Source organism: Glycine soja, chromosome 3 (genome assembly GCF_004193775.1).
Source record: "Glycine soja cultivar W05 chromosome 3, ASM419377v2, whole genome shotgun sequence".
In the NCBI taxonomy this organism is placed as follows: Eukaryota; Viridiplantae; Streptophyta; class Magnoliopsida; order Fabales; family Fabaceae; genus Glycine; species Glycine soja.
In genome coordinates this window covers 47,543,104-47,563,247 of record NC_041004.1, presented here as the reverse complement: position 1 = coordinate 47,563,247, position 20,144 = coordinate 47,543,104, and the positions used below count along the sequence as shown (strand labels likewise).

At 34.6% G+C, this 20,144-nt stretch overlaps 3 protein-coding genes across 6 annotated transcripts; 2 read left to right on the top strand and 1 right to left on the bottom strand.

The window, feature by feature from the left end:
- LOC114407857 lies at positions 1-3,981 on the top strand. The gene is made up of 7 exons (XM_028371133.1): positions 1-183; positions 274-582; positions 665-717; positions 965-1,002; positions 1,086-1,404; positions 2,285-2,598; positions 2,871-3,981. Exons 1-7 carry the CDS (start codon positions 171-173, stop codon positions 3,448-3,450), a joined length of 1,626 nt encoding a protein of 541 aa, XP_028226934.1. The 5' UTR covers positions 1-170; the 3' UTR covers positions 3,451-3,981.
- A 1,372-nt stretch (positions 3,982-5,353) lies between these two features.
- On the top strand, positions 5,354-9,401 carry LOC114407859 (26S proteasome regulatory subunit 7-like). The gene is made up of 10 exons (XM_028371134.1): positions 5,354-5,564; positions 5,841-5,922; positions 6,850-6,941; positions 7,013-7,090; positions 7,283-7,344; positions 7,458-7,602; positions 7,699-7,917; positions 8,009-8,190; positions 8,612-8,787; positions 9,041-9,401. Exons 1-10 carry the CDS (start codon positions 5,478-5,480, stop codon positions 9,196-9,198), a joined length of 1,281 nt encoding a protein of 426 aa, XP_028226935.1. The 5' UTR covers positions 5,354-5,477; the 3' UTR covers positions 9,199-9,401.
- Positions 9,402-9,974: 573 nt separating this feature from the next.
- Positions 9,975-18,166, bottom strand: LOC114407856 (protein STRUBBELIG-RECEPTOR FAMILY 6-like). Of its 4 annotated transcripts, none has more exons than XM_028371132.1 (17): positions 17,780-18,163; positions 16,295-16,365; positions 15,622-15,763; positions 15,450-15,521; positions 15,317-15,382; positions 15,141-15,212; positions 14,980-15,051; positions 14,581-14,652; positions 14,431-14,496; positions 14,271-14,333; positions 13,852-14,174; positions 12,906-13,186; positions 12,259-12,530; positions 11,526-11,658; positions 10,686-10,822; positions 10,412-10,568; positions 9,975-10,323 (listed from the first exon to the last, which is right to left on the bottom strand). In XM_028371132.1, exons 3-17 carry the CDS (start codon positions 15,720-15,722, stop codon positions 10,171-10,173), a joined length of 2,040 nt encoding a protein of 679 aa, XP_028226933.1. In that variant the 5' UTR covers positions 15,723-15,763; positions 16,295-16,365; positions 17,780-18,163; the 3' UTR covers positions 9,975-10,170. The 4 variants fall into 4 exon arrangements, with proteins under 4 accessions (XP_028226933.1, XP_028226932.1, XP_028226930.1 ...); XM_028371131.1 differs by having other exon boundaries at positions 15,622-15,751; XM_028371129.1 differs by lacking the exon at positions 16,295-16,365 and having other exon boundaries at positions 17,780-18,166.
- Between the last annotated feature and the right edge of the window lie 1,978 nt (positions 18,167-20,144).

Below are 20,144 nucleotides of genomic sequence, written 5' to 3'. Positions count from 1 at the left end.
TAAGTAAAAAGGATGTGAGGCCCAATAAGAAGGATGAAACTGGTTACATTATCCTATTTGCTTCGGCTTTGTGGTGTGCGTGCGAACAAGCAGCAAGCTTCCTTCTTCCGATGCACTTGACGTTTTGCTGAATTGCACCCACTCTCTTACCTGAGCTGACCTGAGCTCCCATGCCTTTGTTTGGTAACTACTCTCTCTCTCTCTCTCTCTCTCTCTCTCTCTCTGCTCCTAATTTTATCTTCTACTCATTCTCATTCATTCTGTTGTGAGCAGAGATAACAAATGCGCAACTATCCTTCCGATATTCTCTGACTCTGAGGAGCCCAATCCCAATGCCATATCATGCTAAAGGAGGACCTTCTTGGATTTCATTCCACACCCTTAAAATTAGAAACTTGAATGTCATTAAGGCTGTTGCAGCCACTTTGGATGCAAAACCGCACTTGGATGTTCCTCACCCTCCCGGTTTTCTGCTCGAATTCTCCGAGCCTCCTGATGATAGGGAGAAGTTGAGAAGAATGCGGATTTCCAAAGCTAATAAAGGAAACATCCCTTGGAACAAAGGAAGAAAGCACACTCCCGGTACTATTACTATTTACCATCCTTTCTTTTCTTTTCTTTTCTTTTTTCTCTTCTAATTTTCAGTATCTATCTATCCATCCAGAGACTTTGCAGAAAATCAAAGAAAGAACAAGGCTCGCAATGCAGAATCCTAAGGTGATGTCATGTAAGAATATTCTTATGTCTTTGTTCAACAACATCCTATCCATCTTAATTCAATACCATTTTCACCTTTTCCTTCTCACTATTTCGAAACACTCTATATCTCTTCGAAATTTATTCTCCCTTTCTTATAACTCAGCATGTATCTATGATTAATTAGTTGTAAATGAGGACATGGACTGGTTCTTGGGTTTTTCAATTTTGGTTTCTATAGATTTCTTAACAACATTTGGTAATTCAGGTCAAAATGAAGCTCGTTAATCTTGGGCATGCACAAACGTAAGTATATGCCTTTCCATGTTACTACTAAATACTGCTCCTTTGTTGCTGATAAGTATATGCCTTCTTTATTGATTGCACAGTTCAGAAACAAGAAAGAAGATTGGCGCTGGAGTGAGAAGACGATGGGAAAAGAGGCGTGGAAAGAAGATGGTGCAGGAATCTTGCTGCTTTGAGTGGCAGAATTTAATTGCAGAAGCTTCTAGGCAAGGCTATGTTGGTCAGGAAGAGCTGCAGTGGAATTCTTATGAGACATTGGATGAACAGCTGAAGCAGGACTGGTTGATGAGTGTTGAACAAAGGAAACAAGTGGCAAGGACACCATCTAGCAAAAGAGCACCCAAGTCCCCTGAACAGAGAAGGAAAATTGCAGAAGCCATTGCTGCCAAATGGGCTGATCCTGTAAGTCTATATGTTATATACATTCAACACTTGAAATTTGGTGATTTATGGCTTTACTGCTACTAAGTGTTTCCTAGATTTTTCTACATAATTTTTTTACTTTTAATGCTCAACTTTGTCCCTTCCATGTATTAACTAGAAAACATGGTATTTCTGGTATCAAATTTTTTAGACTTGTATGCTCAATGAATTTGTCATGTATTCGATTGTTTGATACCAGTACACCAATCTTTTCGTATAAGCTCCTTAAGTCTTAAGCAGTTGCTTGTTGTAAGACAAAGCTCTAGTAACTGATTTCTGTAAGCTACCTGGATTAATTAGAATATGAGGCTTAGTGGTAGAGGTGTTATTCTCCTGTTGGAAACTTTAAATTTACTTTTGTTTCAGCTGTAAAACCTGTCTATGTTGAGCTGTTTCACAAATTGTCTTCCAAATTTCAATAAATGCTGATTATTGCTAAAAAGTTAGGTCAAAGGCTGCCCATGGTGCAAATTCTCTATTATACAAAAGTTGGAAGGGGAAGGAAGAACTGTAGTCAGAATAGTCAAAGGTCCAAATCATAAGCTCCGTGTTTTAGATGGAGATGTTGTTGCTTAATTACTCATTATTTTTGTGTCTATCATTGTTAACCTATCTAAAGTGGATGTTGATATGTATATGTTTGGCCCATCCTTGCTGTGGAATTTGACTTGCAGTCTTACATGTGTTGAAACAACTTGTTACACCAAATGTGGTAGATAAGTTTTGTCAAAATAGTGTACCCTAACAAATAAAGTTTTGTCAAAGTACTCCTATTAAGAACCATAGCAGATTTGGTGGCAAAATCTTTCTGTTACTATTTTTCACTCTTGAAGACCAATTTATTTTTCTGCTAAATCAGGAATACCGCGAAAGAGTTTGTTCTGCATTGGCCAAGTATCATGGCAGTGAAGTTGGAGCTGAAAGGAAACCTAGAAGAAGGCCAAGTGATGGTACCCAACCTACCAAGAAGAAACCTGCAAAAAAAAGAGATACTGATACTAGCACTCATTTTAAGAGTGACTCCAAAACCTGTAAGCCTATCCTGTTGAAAAAAAGCAAATCCCCAGCCTATAAGGATCCTTTGGTGAATTCTAAACTTGAAATGATAAAGAATATCAGAGCACAGAGAGCTTCCGCGGAAACCACACAGACTCATGCCATTGAACGAGCAAGGTAAACCCATTTTCTACTGACAAACAGGGATTAGTGCAGAACATTATACTATTTTATTTCAATTATAAGTATATACCCCCACCCCGACTGTTTTTTCCTTTTCTGAAGTTATTGGCCTCTTTGTTTCTATGGTCATGGTGGATGCACTAAACATTGGGTAATTGTGTTTGGTTTGGGAGATTAGGTCATAAAAAAATACAGGTTTTGATTTATTTGATCTCTATTGTAGTAGTTATCCTGTATACATTCATGAAATGATATGTTATGCGCAGAGTATTGATTGCTGAAGCTGAGAAAGCTGCCAAGGCACTTGAGGTTGCTGCGACAAAGAGTCCTATTGCACAATTTTCTTTGATAGAAACCAGAAAGCTAATAGCTGAAGCTATTCAATCACTTGAATCCATTGATACACAAGCTATAACTGACAGTAATGTTCCTTTGGTTGGTTTGAACGATGTCAATGAGGAAAAAGGATCAGCTTTTGAAGTTCTAAACCAATTACAAATGGCCCAAGTAAATGGACACACAACGTTATCATCAAGTGACTACAAGTTCACTGAAGATTTTGGCAAATTTTCCTTGGAGAAGCCAGTAAATGGTAATCCTGAATTTCTGCTAAGCAATGGTTGCACATCTTTACCTTTTAGTTTGAATAGTCAGATAAATGAATCTAATCCATCAAATCAGCAAAGGGAAGCAGAGCAGGATCAGAGAAGTGAATACGAAACAGATCCTTCTCCAACAGTGATGGAAATTCACTCCCTTGAAAATGAGACAATGTCTAGTTCACCTGTATCAACTAAAAAGTGGGTTCGCGGAAGGCTCGTTGAAGTGGCTGAAGAGAAACAATAAAAGGGGTAAAGCTTAGCTCAGATTTCAAACATTAATACAAAGCAATGTCATATTGTTTGTTGCATGTTATATAGATCATAAATGCACGAATATTTTCTGCTTTAAGAGTGTGGTCATCACCCATTCAGTCCTTGAAATCAAGAGGTTAGTTGTACCGGCCCCGCAACAGCCAACTACGTGTAGTAGACAGATCGAGGAAGACTAAGGAAAGGTTGCACTTCTATTAGTTCACAGGATACTTGTACTTGTTTTAGTCATGTTACATTAAATTGAGTTAATCGTATAATTATTGTTACATTACAGCGTATGAGTTGATTTTATGAGTAGTTTATGTTGTAGTTTTGTAGTCACTTCACCCAAGCAGTCAGCTTGGAGAATCTACTATACTCTTGATCGCACCCGAATTATGAAGAGTAGGGTAGTGTTGATCAAGGGTCTACGAATTTTTGGTCAAATATCTGGATCTGGACTTCTTAATTGGCCCTTCAAATACTGTATGACAATTGATCAAACTTTTTGGCTTCTTTCTCTTGTATGGCTTTTTGAAGCTCCTTTTTCTACTTGTTCTTTCTGCAAAATGACATAGCAAAACAGAATATTCTATTAAAAAAAGGTATGTAAATGAAAGCCTTAGTTAGATGTGAGAGGCTTCCAATAGCCAGGAATGCACCTCCCAATCATCAATACAACTCTTGTCTTCTCCATATGAACTCTACACTCTCAAATTCAACCCACTCAGCCAGCAATTATATTATGTTTCAATCATGTATTGGTGTAACACGTGGCAGCAATGTGTCCTAACCACGCGTTTACGTGTTAGAAGCATCGTTTCACTCTTGAACCATATATACTCAACGTAAATATACCAGCAAACTTCTACGCTTTGACTCAGACTTGCTTGCAGGTGTAAAAATAAAATATAACAACTAACAAGGATTCGAAAAGAAAATTAATTGTTAATGTAGATCGAAATGCATCAATGTCGTTGTCAAGTTTAAAATAACGCGTGTACAAAGTGCAAACTTTAATTAGCTGTAGACTGTACTAGGGTTATTTTGTTTGTGTTCGTTACTAGATGGTGAAAGCTATAGAATATTGCAAAATGTTATAGTGAAAATGAGAACCTCCGGTGACTATATTTGCACCTTGCCCTGGCTGGGGTTCTGACATTTCACATTCATGAGAATGCCCCTACATCTCGCGAATCAGTTCCAATCGGTTGATTTAGTGTATATATGTTTATGACTATATCAAATTATGTCAATAAAACTTTGTTATTTTTTTATTCGGATATCCGTTGTATAATTTAGATATTCCATTCCATACTCAAACTAATCAACCTAAACTCCCCCTCCCTCCTCTCTTTGCATGTAGCCATGTAGGCACAATATAACTTCGTGTCAACAAAAAGTGGATGGTTCTTGAAATTTCTCTTTAATTTTACTTTATCCTTACTTACACGTATAATACAATGTTGTTCTCGTTTTCACGATTAAAATGGATGATTGTCTAAACTAATTAGCCCAAATTTTCTCTTTATATATATTATTTTAAAATGTAAGAATTACAAATTCAAATTATACAATTATTTAAAATTTTAAAATGTTAAATACTCAAAAAAAATTATTGTTTATAAAATTTTTATTCAAATTGAGCACGAATCTCTCCCATGAAATGGGTATTTAAACTAAATTAATTTAACTAGTTTTAGATTTTGTTTTTCGTAAAAATTAAATTAAACCAAACAAATCATAAATACTAGGGTAGTATTTTGAACACTCTTATTTGATCTAAAGAATTGAATAAATAATGGCTAAGGAGTATTATTTGATTAATAAAAAAGAATTGACTCTTATGTTGGGAAGAAACAGACAGAAAATAGTGAAAGATTAGATAGAAAAGAAAGGAAAAAAGAGGTTGTGAAGGTGGAGCATTTCACTGCGTTATATAAAAAGGCGTGGCTTTGGTCGGAAGTAAAGGGCAGAAAGGTGTATATATAATATCATATCAAAGCATCAATCAAATAAATGGCAACTGAACATGAAGACGATTTCAAGGATGAGAAGAATCCCCGCCCCCTCGACGAGGATGACATCGCCCTTCTCAAAACCTATGTATGTATCCTCCCTTTCATTCCATTACCAAATTAGGGTTTCTTTTCACCACTCTATTATTGGCTTTCAGCTCTGAATTATATGTAATTGAGGTTCTGTTGCTGCCTGCCTAGTTATTCAAATTCCAATCACACATTGACCTTTTTCTGCCATCACTTCTCCTTGTACTTGATGGATCAAAATATACACTTTTTTTTATGACTGCTCATCTGTACTGTCTGTTTAATTAACAAAATCCTTTTATGATAGACTTAGACTTTGGTTTATGCAATGCAGGGTTTGGGGCCTTATTCCACCAGCATAAAAAAAGCCGAGAAGGAAATCAAAGAAATGGCAAAAAAGGTCAATGATTTATGTGGTATGTGTGAAATTGCCGTTCTGTCTCTCTCTCTCTCTAATCCCAACCGTAACATCTGATACAATTGTATTCACTTATTGAAATCCTGTTGGAAGTTTTTCTGGCTTCGTCTGCCATAAGTGGTTCTGCTTTGCCTTGCTTCTCACTTCTGTTCTTTATTTCAAGCATATTCTTCTGCGGTCTTGCCTCTCATTCTCTGTAATAAAGAAAATCTCTATTTTGGACTTTGATTTGTCAAGTTTTAGCTCATGTATGAGCTAGTTATAAAATACTAGCCTTGTTTCTAAAATATAAGCCAACTTTCCTAGATAATATGTTATGTACACTAATTTGACTTATATTAAAATACTTGGATTATGTAATTTAATATCATATATTTATGGCTTCTAGAATTAATGTATAGTTATCAACAATTCCTAAAAATGTAGTTATCATATATCCTATGCAGTATTTATTTTAACTTATAATAACAAAATATCTATAATAACTTATCATGTGTAAATTTTTCAGTTTAAGTTTAGTTCAATGTTATCATTTAGAAGATATTTTTCTTATCCGTCATATTTATCACATGTATATCTTTTGTGTATAATTTTGCATTTTTGTAGGATCTTACGATCCATGTTATGATCCTTCAATTTGTGATCTTTCATCCCTCTCCTGATCCTGTGTAACATCTCAATTTTTTACGACATTGGCCATTATTACTGATATTGTCAAATGATATTAATAATTCTCCATTTATTCCTTTTCTGTGTTAGATTTATTCTTGGTAGCTTTAGTTTATTGTCGTCAATCATCAACCATGACAAATGACCAAATAACTTGATAATTGGTATTTTGGGGATTTGCTGATTATCTTAATTGTATAAACTGCATACTGTCTTGTGTACTTTTGTAAATGTTAGATTTCTTTTGTTGTTGTAGGTATCAAGGAGTCTGATACTGGTTTGGCTGCACCAAGCCAGTGGGATCTTGTTTCTGATAAACAAATGATGCAGGAGGAGCAGCCTCTTCAGGTCATATTTTTGTAGATTTTGTTTGAATTGCTTTTAATATTTATGGATGTTGCTAATGATGATTTTAACAGGTAGCAAGGTGCACAAAGATCATAAACCCGAACTCAGAAGATGCCAAATATGTAATCAACGTGAAGCAGATTGCAAAGGTAATCTATATTTTCAACAATGTGAAGATGCCAAACTGTCCCATTGTTTTTCACCACATCTATCCCGTGTTCTTGTTTTGAAGATGTTAGACTTCACTTACTGTTATGAAATTATCAATGGGTTGGCAAAGCTGTTGATTCTTTGATTATGCTGTCAGGACTAGTAATCCTTCTGCTTTTTTTTAATGACAGTTTGTCGTTGGGCTGGGCGACAAAGTTTCACCCACCGACATTGAGGAAGGGATGCGTGTTGGGTATGTTCCAATCAGTAACTTTTGATGTTAAAATATTCCATGTTGAGAGAAGAAGGGGTATTCTAGTGTTATGTTGTCTGCTTGTCTGACTGAACTTCATTCCATCATTTCAGGGTTGATAGAAACAAATATCAGATTCAAATTCCACTGCCTCCAAAAATTGACCCAAGTGTTACCATGATGACAGTTGAAGAGAAGCCTGATGTGACATATAATGATGTTGGTGGTTGTAAGGAGCAGATTGAAAAGATGCGAGAAGTTAGTGATTGGAAGTTCCCTTGATTTTTAATCTGTTATAATTGCGGATGTAAGTTACATGGTGCTAATTTTATTTATTTATATTTTATCTGCTAGGTTGTTGAGCTTCCCATGCTCCACCCTGAGAAATTCGTTAAGCTAGGAATTGATCCTCCAAAGGGTGTTCTTTGCTATGGTCCACCAGGGACTGGCAAAACACTTTTAGCTAGGGCTGTGGCTAATAGGACTGATGCTTGTTTTATAAGAGTTATTGGAAGTGAGCTAGTTCAGAAATATGTTGGTGAGGGTGCTCGAATGGTTCGTGAACTATTTCAGGTGAATGGCTAAGATGCACCTTCTATTTATTTTATATTTTTCGTTGTTTCCATGACATGATTTCATCTGACTAAAATTTGATGTCCTCTAGATGGCCCGCTCTAAGAAGGCATGCATTGTGTTTTTTGATGAAGTTGATGCAATTGGGGGTGCACGGTTTGATGATGGTGTTGGTGGTGATAATGAGGTTCAGCGCACTATGCTTGAAATTGTGAATCAGCTTGATGGGTTTGATGCTCGTGGAAACATCAAAGTCTTGATGGCAACTAACAGGTTTTCTGATTTGGCTATTATATGATTTTCACTTTAGTTCATACTCAGTTTTACTGCAGATGTTAAGTCAAGAAAGTATCTCACTTTAGTTCATCAAGTGTGCACTGTGCCATTATAGTCATTAATTAGAATGCAGTTAAAATGATGTTTGTAGCAGACACCATTTATGACATTCACTTTAGGTGCTATAATTTGTTTACTTTGGGGTGTTATGCTTTATATAACAAATTTTAGCTTTGGAATTTTACACAAAAAAATTTGTTTATATATCAAATTTACTGTTTGTAAGAAGTATCTTACAAAATACAAATCTAGTTTTGTTTTTATTTTATGGCTAAGGTTTCCCCCCCCCCCTCCCCATATGGAATTTATTGCTGCTGGAGGGGCTGATCATTTATGGTATTTTGTTCACAATTTCCAGGCCTGACACTCTGGATCCAGCACTACTACGACCTGGACGATTGGACCGTAAAGTTGAATTTGGCCTTCCTGATTTAGAGAGTAGGACTCAGATATTCAAGATACACACAAGAACCATGAACTGTGAAAGGGATATCCGCTTTGAACTTTTAGCTCGGCTTTGCCCAAATTCTACCGGTAAGAACACCTAAACTTGGCATTTTGTACTTTTCCTTGATATATTCGTGTACTTTGTATGTTGCTTTATATTTTGACCATCAAATTTTTTAGTTTCTTTTAGCATTTGGTGTAGTATGCTTTCTGCCGAAATCTTGGTTCTTATTTTGTGGGATTTCTGCCACTCCCTTTCTTCCCTATGACCCACGATTGAACATTGGGTAGTTTATAGAGATTGGTTTTTTTGACTTAGATACTTTTTGGTTCTCTCCAGGAGCCGATATAAGGAGCGTTTGCACTGAAGCTGGTATGTATGCTATTCGAGCCAGAAGGAAGACCGTGACAGAGAAAGACTTCCTTGACGCAGTTAATAAAGTCATCAAAGGATACCAGAAGTTCAGTGCAACTCCCAAGTATATGGTTTATAACTGAGTAATTCTTTCCTCTATTTCCCAGAAACTATATTAGCGGTTACCAGTGAAAATTTAAGGGCGCATGTTTCTTTCAATTAGCAGTTTCTGAAATTCGTTTGTTTGAATGTTGACCCCAAAATATCTACCAAACGTCTTCAAATTGTTACATCCAAAGTGTGTCTCATTGCTTTTATTAACAATACCAAGAGTAACGTTTAAGCAGTTGCGTTCTTTGAAAGAAAAAAAAAAGTGTCGTAGGGTTCTGTTGATATTAACGTCCGACAAATGGCGAACACGAGCAACATATCTCCCACCGTGGGTAGCATGATTTAAACTGCTAGATTTCTTAAATTTTAAATTAATGGCTAGGAATTATTTTTTTTCCCTCTCTTCCCATGTACCTCTCCTTTTTCCTCTATGCACACCATCATAGAAGGCGAAGCCTCTATACCTTACTCTCACCGAACGATTTGTGACGAATTCCATGTTGCAATAGAAGCGTGAATTTGATGTTGATGCCTTCGAGAATGGCAGCACAAAGGCTGTTGGGTGGGGGCTTGGTTGGATGTAGTTGTGGTGAGTAGATAGCCAGATACGATGCAATATTGTAGTAGCATTCAACAACTTATGGTTTGAGGGTGCCTGTGGGTGGTTTGGTTAACGGTGGTGGGTTACTATTTCGTGTGAGATGCGACTGGGCAGAGAGCGAGAAGGTGGAAAAGAAAAAAAGAATGTCAAAAACAAAACACCTAAATCCTTTGCTTTCAAATTTAAGCCTAGCCGAAACCATCTGAATACGAGATGAAACGAACTTGTGAGATCATATGAAACTAACAGAGATGATATGACGTCATCTATCGTTGAGAATTAAACAATCTACATTTGGACCCGTTTACACAGTAGGCATCAACAGAATATGAATTTAAACCGAGCTTCAAATTTGCAACTATTGGAAATTATATTACAAATATAACTACATTTGCTTTGGGATTTAGATGTCTCGTAGAACTGGCTCATCACTCCCTCGTTGGGATCCTCCATGATCACTACTACTAAATGTTCGCTTGCTCATGTTAGCTCGCTGCACTAATCGCACCAGTGCTTGAACCACTTCTGACATTGGTGGTCGGAATTCTGGCTCCGGCTGCCCCCAAAAATAAAAACACATGAATGCACAAACATTTTCCATCCATATTTACAAAATAATTTTTTGGGAACGTGGCTGACAGTACCTGAACGCAAAGAGCAATAACATCGGCAAATCGAGAAAGAGACTTAACAGGATATAGCCCTTTCATTGCAGGATCAACCATTTTAGCCAATGCATCAATATCATGGAGTTGAGGTGTTGCCCATCGAACCAAAGACTGCTCAGATCTTGGCCTTGAGCTGTTACAGAATGTTTCGCAATCAGGAGACAACATTATTATATCTACATAATTTCAATTTCTGCAGAATATTGCTCAAAAACGTGAGAGCAGACCAAAAAAAAAACCATTAATTCACCTATCAAATGGTTTCCGTCCGCTGAGAAGTTCCAACATGACAACTCCAAAGCTGTAGACATCACTTTTCAAAGTATACTGACCAGACAAGGCAACTTCAGGTGCATCATATCCAGATCCAACATTATGGTTCAATATCTGAATGTGCGACCAAGAGTTAGAACAATAATTTTATAGGGCTTAGAGTCACTGGGTAAAAGGAAAAGCTGCATTTGTTAAGAACATGATCAATATTCCTGCCCAATAAGAAAATAACTACAATATACATCCAAATCCAACGAAATATGTCAGACAGAATACAGATATTCTCTTCCATATAGGTAAACTACACAGTATATTGTAGGTTTGAACCCTTTGACACATCGCACATGGTTTACCTTGTTAGACTGAGAAAGTTGTACAAAGAACACTTCCTAATAAATTAAACCAAAGAGCCAACTGTACTCTTTTATTATTCTGTGATAAATAATAGCTGAACTGATTCAAGGCATTCATAATATGAAAATTATTTGTGAAGTTATGTTCATATGGTCATGAAGACCACTAAAATATTATAACCCCAAGCTTGTCTAAGCTAGTCATAACTTGAAAGAGCAACTAGTGCTATTGGTAATTCATCAAATACATTACAAACCATTTGCTTTCTTAAAAGTCATAAACTATACATATTTGGAAGCATCCATGACAAACGGGAAATTCAAATTGACAACGATCAGTGTAGCCTAAATATATGTAGAAAAAGAGCAACAGAAACAGTAAAACAACGTTGGCCAAACATAATCACGATCAATTATGAAAACATAAGTTCACAACATTAAGTTCCAAAATTTTGTAAAATCACCTGGTCCGCATTTGGAATATAACTTGCCAATCCACTATCTGAAAGATGAGGATTAAGCTCTGTATCCAGTAATATGTTGGCTGACTTAATATTCTTATGAACAACTGATGGCGAACTAACTTCATGTAGGTACCTAGCAAAAAAAAATTGTGGATAAAGTCTGGTCATTTTAGTCTCAAGGATAACATTTAAAAATCAGGAAAAAAAATCAGTAAGTCAGTCATTTGAGTCATTTGTGGCAAACTTAACTCCAACCACATATTTCCACATTAAAAATCAGGAAAAATAATTCTATTGTAAGTTAAATGTTTAATTACTTCCGTAAATTGGTGCTTTCCTATATAGTGTTAGTGTATGATTTTCAAGGTGACAGTGGATCAAATTTAAACTCAGTTACTGTTTTCTAGTCCAAACTATTTCTTCTTGATTTCATATTTCCAAATTTGAACATTAGATAAAGTAACTATCTAGAGTCCAGACAATTTTTTTAATTAGGTAAAAAAAAAAAAGAGCAAGTTAGAAACTTATTTTTTAAATCAGTCAAGCCCATACAGGTCAGCATGCAAGTTAGGCAGGACGCCAAGCAAAATACATTAAACCGAAAGATAGTTGAGGAAGGAGAGCTAATAAATCTGGGGGAAAATGATTTATAAGATTAAAATATTGATCATGAATTAATGACAAAAATGTAGTGTAAGGATCTTCTAACCCCATTAGCCCACAACTAACTTACTCTAGAGCACGTGCAGTCCCCAAAGCAATCTTGACACGCGAATTCCATATCAATGGTTTACTATATTCATCTGGTAGGTGAAGGAAGTCATGCAGTGATCCGTTTTTATGAAACTCATAGACCAAGAGGTGTTGTCCATACTCTGAGCAATAACCTACAAGCTCTGTCACATTTGGATGATGTAAATTGGAGATGTTTGAAATTATTTCTATAAAATCATCTGTCAAATCATTGGGAAGGACAGATGAATCTATCTTCTTCACAGCAAGAACCTACAAAAAAACAAGGTCAAAATCATTAATAATTTTAGGTCAATTGAAGAAAAACTCATGGTATTTAATGAGATATTAGCTATATCTGTAGTGTTCACACTTTACATGCAAATGATTTTCCAGAAATCTTTGCTTCTTTTTCTTTTTTTGGTTAGGGAAGGGAATGTTGGAGATGAAGATACTGGAGACACTAAAATTAACACGAACTTATTTCATATCATCAATGCATGCATCCATACGCTAGCATATAGATACTATTCAAATTTGATCCACTTCCAGGGAAATTTAAATAATAACAAGACACTAATCTGGGTATACTAATACTTGTCGTTGGAATCAGACAGTGAAATAACAGGAATAGTGGTTAAGAAATACCTGTCCATCAAATTGAGCATGGTATACACGCCCAAAAGACCCCTCACCAACAAGGTGATCCACACTGAAGCTGCCAGTAGCAATCTGCAGTTCAGCAATAGAATATGATTTCACATTTGCAGGAGCTGTTACAGTCTTCTTCACAATTGTGGGCTTCTTGGAGAATTCTTCCTCATCAAATGATTTATGATGATCAATAGGTGGGGGTTTAAGATTTATTGAGCCAGAAGTATCAAACGTCTTCCAGTCTGTTACAGAGGAAGTTTGCATGGACTTTTCTTCTGCATTATGGCACATATGTCAATTTGGATACTGAAGTTGAAAAGCAAAATAATATGCCAAATTTTGAATTGCAAACTTTAATTTGGTGAGAATCATATTACTAAAGAAAAAAAGACAGGCTGATCATGATCCTAAAGAAAAAAAATTTGGCAATTTTATAACAGAATTCTCTAGTCTAGCAGCTATAAAGATGTCTGCCATGTCAAGCATGCACCCATTCCAGGAAAAGTGTGTTAAGTAAACAGCTACTATCTACGGAACAAATTATCCTAGCTCCTGAACACAGAGGAAGACCTCCGAAAATACAGAAAACTGACAACAAGTTCACAAAGGAACCAGAAAAGCTTAATAATAGGATCCCAAATACCAGAGCACCGCCAAACCCAAACGTTCCAGATGCACTCAATTCTTACCTAACCACTGGCACCCCGCAATTGCAAAATGATGATGCAATTGCAGAACTCATTTATCAAAAGCAGATCAAGAATGAGAATAACCAATACAGTAGGTGGCTTCTGCAAATGTAACTAACCTATAACGTGCAAAACTAATAAAATGAAATATGAAAAATGCTACAAATATAACAATTAAGCAACATAAAAATAAGGATGACCTCATCTTTGAAAATATAAAAAAATCTTTAAATAGCATGCAAGATGCAGACCATGCACTTCATTTGAAGGAAGTGGAGCAAAGGACTGATTATCCTGCTTTTCTAAATCAGAAGATGACTTCTTGGATTTTCTCTTCACCAGAAAGAATGCTACTATTGCCCCCAAAACTATGACCGAGATCACAATTCCAGCTATGGCACCACCTCCGATACCAGATTTTTTGCCCTCTTCAATTGAGCTGCTGCCACTGCCAGTATCTGAGGGGGTGGTACTTCCACCACCAGACTTGTGGTGCTGGTTGCTTTTAGGTGCTGGAGGCGTCCCTGGAGGAGGTGGGGGTGCAGGACCTGAGCTCCATGCATTACCACCGGTCCTATTGTTAAATTTGTCCAATATTAAAGTTTTACAGAAATTTATGATGAAAATTTGATTCCTAGTTACCAAATTGCTTATAATGGGAAAAGCTTACTGTAGGTTTATGTTCTTCAACTGTTCCGGTATCCATCCAGTAAAATTATTGTTTTCCACATTCCTGAGAATAATTTAAGATAGTAAATAAAATTGGCTTTAGTTTTTCTTTATGAAAATAGGATATTCCAGCTATGTTATATGATACAACAGAGACACACAGATTATCCAGAGGCAGATTAGCAAGGACATCAATAGTGCCTGTAAACTGGTTATTTTGCAGATACCTGCACAATTTTAAACATATCAACTTAGAATGCAATTAACAACGTAAAGTATTAACAGAAAACATCAACAGTTAGTAAATTTACATGGTGGTTATGCGTGAAAGTGAGCTCATAGTCTGAGGGAGGTCACCTGTTAGAGAATTGAAGGAGAGATCCCTGCAAGAAAAGAATTTTAGCCCACTTGTCCGTGATTTGTTACCAAGAACCAAAAATAGCCTCAGTAGTAAAGAGTGTGTAAATTAGGAAATTACCAAAACCATATGACATGAGATAATGCAAATCACAGGCAAAAATGTCCTAAAATGCAATAAAAAAAATAGTGAAACTATTACACTGCACATACAAAAATGCTACTTAGTCCAGAGAAACATCATTAAAACATACATGGTGAAAAGGATCATGACTTTATTGTCAAGGTAACAATAACTTGACAGCCATTTAGACTACTTTTTAATGCAGCTGAAGGGTAGGAGGAAATCTCACAATGTGGAGAGAGTAGAAAGATTATGAAAGTCGACACCCAGTCCTTGCTGGAGCTGATTGTGACCAAGATTCCTGCATAAAAAACAAATCAAAAAATTACTCCGGGTGCTTGTCATGGTGATTGATACAAACGATAAATTTACAAGAAGAAAATTACACACAGGTCTGTAAGAGCGGTCAAGTTAGAAATAGAGTAAGGGACTGTCCCTGTGATGTTATTATAAGCAAGATTTCTGCAAACAAAGAACTAAGAATGTTACAAAATTATAATATCATAAACAAAATACACTGAAGACTGAAGAGTAGCAACCCTATATATATATAAATATCAACATACAAGCGCTGCAAATATGGAGGAAGTTGGTAAGGTATGCTTCCACCAAGACGGTTGCTACTCATGTCTCTGCAAAAATTTACAAGGTCACAACAATAGTAGCAATGCATATAAGTAAAGAGATCATTAATCTTACAGGTCATTCAAAGATGTCAAGACTTGTAATCCGTAAGGAACCGATCCAGTTAGTCCAAGATTAGATAGCTTACTGAGAAGTAACAAACAATATTCATAAAAAAATCAGCATTAAAGCCTAAAATGTACTCAGGATCAAGTGATATAAAGTGAAGAGGAGAGTGGGACTATACATCTCTGTAACACGGTTGCCTGAGCAAGTGATGCCTTTCCAAGATTGTCCACATGGATCATCACCATTAGGAGGCCAACCTAGCTGGGGTGGTGAGTTCATATTTTGAAACAAAAATCTCACAGCAGCAGCTGCATTAAACACTTGGAAAATAAAATAAAATAAAAAAATGCCCAGCAACCCCAAGACATGAATTACATAAATTCGTTATCTAATAGGTTATAGCCTCACCATCATCCATTTTACATATTTCAAGGTCTAGATTACTCTTTAGGCAAAATTAATCCATTATGATAGAATCCCTGAATATACTACTTCAGGCATAAGTCAAAGAATTGGAGCTTAGTCTTCAATACAAATTCAAAAAGGTTTGCTGACAATGAATTGGTCATATTCATGTTATTGACTATAAAAGTTGCACATTTATAAGCATCAAAGGGTGAAAAAAAAAATAAGGAAACCCAACTTTTACCAAGGATTCTAAAAATGATAATCATAATTTCTTGGGTGGAAGTAGTATGGCTAGGAGATTATTAAATTTTTCTGTGTGCATAGATGTAAGTTAAAATAGCATGAGTGAATACTAGGGCACCAGAAGAAAAATCATTCAAAATTATATACCTGAGCCAGTAGCCCAGTACCAAAACAGAAATTTCAAGGATCAAGATGCATACCACATACAAGTTCATATTTGGGGATGCCAATGGGAATTTTAAATGTTCACCAAGCAAACATCTTAGACTTTCTGAAGGGTCACAAAAGTAAAACAATTAGGACGTGTACATGATTAAATTAGGCATGAACTACATGATACAAAAAAAGAAGGAAAACAAGCTTATTTAAGCCCTGCAAGTGTACTCACACCTTAGATAGATAGCTAAAACCTGCAAGATTATATAGGCTAGTGATTTGCAAATCAGAAGTTAGAATAGTCGGCAGGCCTAGAAGTCTAGTGCATTAGTTATTTTAATCACTTCATATGAATTACTTCAAATCCTAAATTTGAAATATGGCAGCTCAAAATGTGCTATTATGGGATTAAAGTCATCCATGACCATGAATAACATCCATTTGAATACTGGAATTAGGCACAAGTGAAGCTAACAAATTTCCATGTTACCGTTCATGATATTAAGCATTTAATCTCACGATACAAGGGAATGCTGAGAGGAGAGATACTATAAAGGATGGTTCGAAAGTCCAGGAGGGCCAGCTGCAGCAGAGGGCTCATGCTCTAGTGCTTCGTTCAGATTACTATTTAGTCCCTTTGGGGAACATGAGGCAGTGTTTAAGTACCTTTTCACTGCTTATCTCTTAGAATTTCTAGTTGTATTTAATTTAATTGCGTAACATAACAATTGCAAGTCAAACAGAAGACAAAAATATTGAAGAAAGTCAACGGAAGGGGATGAAAGAGAAAGACCAAGAGTGTCGGCAAACTATAAAACAGACACACACACACACACCAGAAAAAAAAAATTAAAAAAAAGCATCTCCTTTTTCTCTGACTCTGAATGTGTGTGCATTATTACATAAAATTCTTGACATTTGATCCATAGTTGGTAAAAGTTAACGGGGGAGGTGGAGGAAGAGGCATTGAATATTTCCCTGATCAAAAGTAGATGGAGAGGAGCTTTATACACGGAAAGGGAAAAGCCATGGAAAGAAGTGAGACCTCCATCAACAACCGAATAATGCAAAAGACTAGATATAAGGATTGATTATGATTTATTTAGCACTTAGCAGAACTTAAATAACTTAAAAATGACGCAAGGGAATGTAACCAATTCCAAAATAGTAAGAACCGACAATCAAGACACAGAACATAGCTCAAACTGGAAAGGAGAAAAAAGTCATTCATTTGTTGAGATCAGTGGCATGCAAAGCAAGAGGCACCATACTGAGAAAGCCAACAAACTGTCTAAAATCAGGGTAATAGAACTGATATGAGCCACTCAATAGATCAGCCACAAAGCTTCTCATTATGTCAGAATAAAATAAAATAAAAAATAAAAACTGCAAACAGATTGTCAGAATAGTTCAAAGCAGATACATGAAATTGAAAACCAAACAAAACAAAACCCATTGGAATGAAGAAGAGAGCAAGAAAAGCACAATGCAAAAGGCAACAATAAGTGAGAGTGAAAGAAGACACTAACCATCGTTTGGATCTGTGGCGGCAGTGGCACTATTGGGTATCCAACAAAGAATGCAGGTGGTGATGCACAGCAACAGCAAAAACCTTTGAAACTCCACCATCTCACAAAATTCTTCCTACCCGGAAAAAAAAAGCTGAAACTGAAAGTGAAAGGGATTTGCAGTCACCCCTTTTTGCCAAGTTTCAATTTTTATTTTATGGGTCTATGCTATTGCTGCCCCCATAGCCAAGTAAAGCTGGCCAGCACGAATTGCCAGAAGAATCCAAAGCCACAGAAATTTTATTTACTTTATCACAGTCACAGTGTCTCCCTCAGTATGTGTATATGCATATAAAAATAAATTTCTAATTTAATAGTAGTACATTACATTACTATAAATAATAGTAATGATTTTACTTTTGGAGTTCTATTAATTGAGAAAGAAAGAAAGAAAAATTGTGTGAAGCTTGGTTCTTCTGTTCTGGATTTTTCTTTTGCTAATTGAATAAGCCAATTTAAGTAGCTTTCACAAATACAATACACGGACATGAACGAAAGACACGTTTCTAAAAAATTATTATAAAATAACATTTATTTACTTAATGTTAATAAGCGAGAACTGGTATACGTGGCTTTCATGCCAACGGCCAAGCGAAACCTGAAGGGGAGTCAAAGATATCAATTACTTAAAATGACCGTCAAGGAAAAATTAATAAATTTCGAAAAGGAAGTGATGCAAAACTTTTATCTTTGTCTAATTTTAATGATGCAATTGAAGTATTTTTTTTATAGTTATTATGGAAAGAGACGTTTGAACTAATGCCACCATTTTTAATGGCCTTTGTTTCTGGTTCAATAATTTTATATAGATTCTGGGATCATAATAATTAATAATGTGTTCGTCTATAATCAAACTCTTTATAGACCAAATAAGTAAGTTCTTGTTGTACGAGTAAAATTAACTATAATGCACTCACACCGTAAAATTTTGTCATGTTATCTTTTAATAAAAATATCAAATATAATAAAATTTGTCAAAGAATCTAATTACATTAACTAAACAAAATACATGAGTTATTATAAATTTTATCATATTATTTTTTATTCTCACTGGTAAAATAAAATAATCAAATTGTTACTCCCTTCATTTTTATATAAAAGACTCAATTGTGCAATTCATCAAAATTTAAAAAATAATTAATTTAATTGATAATAATAAATTTATAACTTTTTCTAAAATTATATTTCTCATTAATATTTTTCTCTTTTATAATAATTTGTCAATATATTTTTTCTTCTTTTAATACAAAATATTTATAGTTTAAAAATAATTAATATAAAAAACATTATAAATTATATCTTATAAAAAATATTATTTTAAAGATGGTTCTTATAAATAGAAACTAACTTTCTATCGTAGGCTGGCATTATTATGCAAGAACGCAGAAATTTATCATCACTAAATCTAAACTTCCAGGTTCGTAGTGCTATCATTCTATTCTTAGTTGTATTCATGTCTTGATTATGAATGAGACTGCTTAAGTTTTGTCACATAAAAAATAGTTATTGAACTAAATCATAAATGTAAAATAATACTACGTATAAAGTTACCTGTTTATATGATTTTTTTATATAATTCTTTATTTTGTAGATGATAAATATATTTTCATGTGCTTATAATATCGAATTGTTTATTTAATTTTAAACTTATTATTTTTGTTTAAAAATCAACATGTTATTAAAAAATATATAATAGTGTAATAGTTAAAATAAATAATTTAACATTAAAGAAGATAGTAAATGAAGAAGTTTATTGGGGTATTAAAAAGAAATTAAGATAAATTATAAACTCAAACCATGGTGTAAATAATATCCAAGAAAAAAACACTTTAAATTAGTAAGATACATTTATTAGGGTAGTAACAAGTCAATATTGTCCTTAATTTGAAAATAACGTTGTTAGGGTATTATATTTTGTAGCGGTTATAAATGGTATTTTATGAGATTTTTTAAGAGTTAAAGGATTAAAAATATATTTTAGTTATTAAATTTTAAAATGACTTGTTCTTCTTTTTCTTCTCTTTTTTAAGTTTATTTCTGGCATGTGCCGTATATTTCAACCAAAAGTATAAATTTTAAAAATATATTATAATTTTGATTTCCTATAATTTTAAATATGGGATTTTAATTTTTTTGTTTTTAAATCATGAATTATAATAAAAAATTAAATTTATAACCATTTATTCATATAAACAAGAACATAAACTATTAATATATTTGTTTTGTTTAATTAACCATATTAACATTATTATGTATCATCGAGTAAGAGTTATTAATTTTTTAAAAATTATGAAAAATTATAAATTAAAAAATATTTAATATACAA

Excerpts from the sequence above, each read along its gene's own strand:
- LOC114407857 (XM_028371133.1), top strand. Across the intron at positions 1,003-1,085 it reads AATCTTGGGCATGCACAAAC|TTCAGAAACAAGAAAGAAGA; the intron begins GTAAGTATATGC and ends TTGATTGCACAG. Across the intron at positions 2,599-2,870 it reads CATGCCATTGAACGAGCAAG|AGTATTGATTGCTGAAGCTG; the intron begins GTAAACCCATTT and ends TGTTATGCGCAG.
- LOC114407859 (XM_028371134.1), top strand. The coding sequence starts at position 5,478 with ATGGCAACTGAACATGAAGACGATTTCAAGGATGAGAAGAATCCCCGC. Across the intron at positions 5,923-6,849 it reads AAAGGTCAATGATTTATGTG|GTATCAAGGAGTCTGATACT; the intron begins GTATGTGTGAAA and ends TTGTTGTTGTAG. Across the intron at positions 7,918-8,008 it reads TGGTTCGTGAACTATTTCAG|ATGGCCCGCTCTAAGAAGGC; the intron begins GTGAATGGCTAA and ends GATGTCCTCTAG.
- LOC114407856 (XM_028371129.1), bottom strand. The coding sequence starts at position 17,879 with ATGGTGGAGTTTCAAAGGTTTTTGCTGTTGCTGTGCATCACCACCTGC. Across the intron at positions 15,052-15,140 it reads TTGACCGCTCTTACAGACCT|GAATCTTGGTCACAATCAGC; the intron begins GTGTGTAATTTT and ends TTTTTTATGCAG. Across the intron at positions 11,659-12,258 it reads GGGACTGCACGTGCTCTAGA|GTACCTACATGAAGTTAGTT; the intron begins GTAAGTTAGTTG and ends TTTTTTTGCTAG.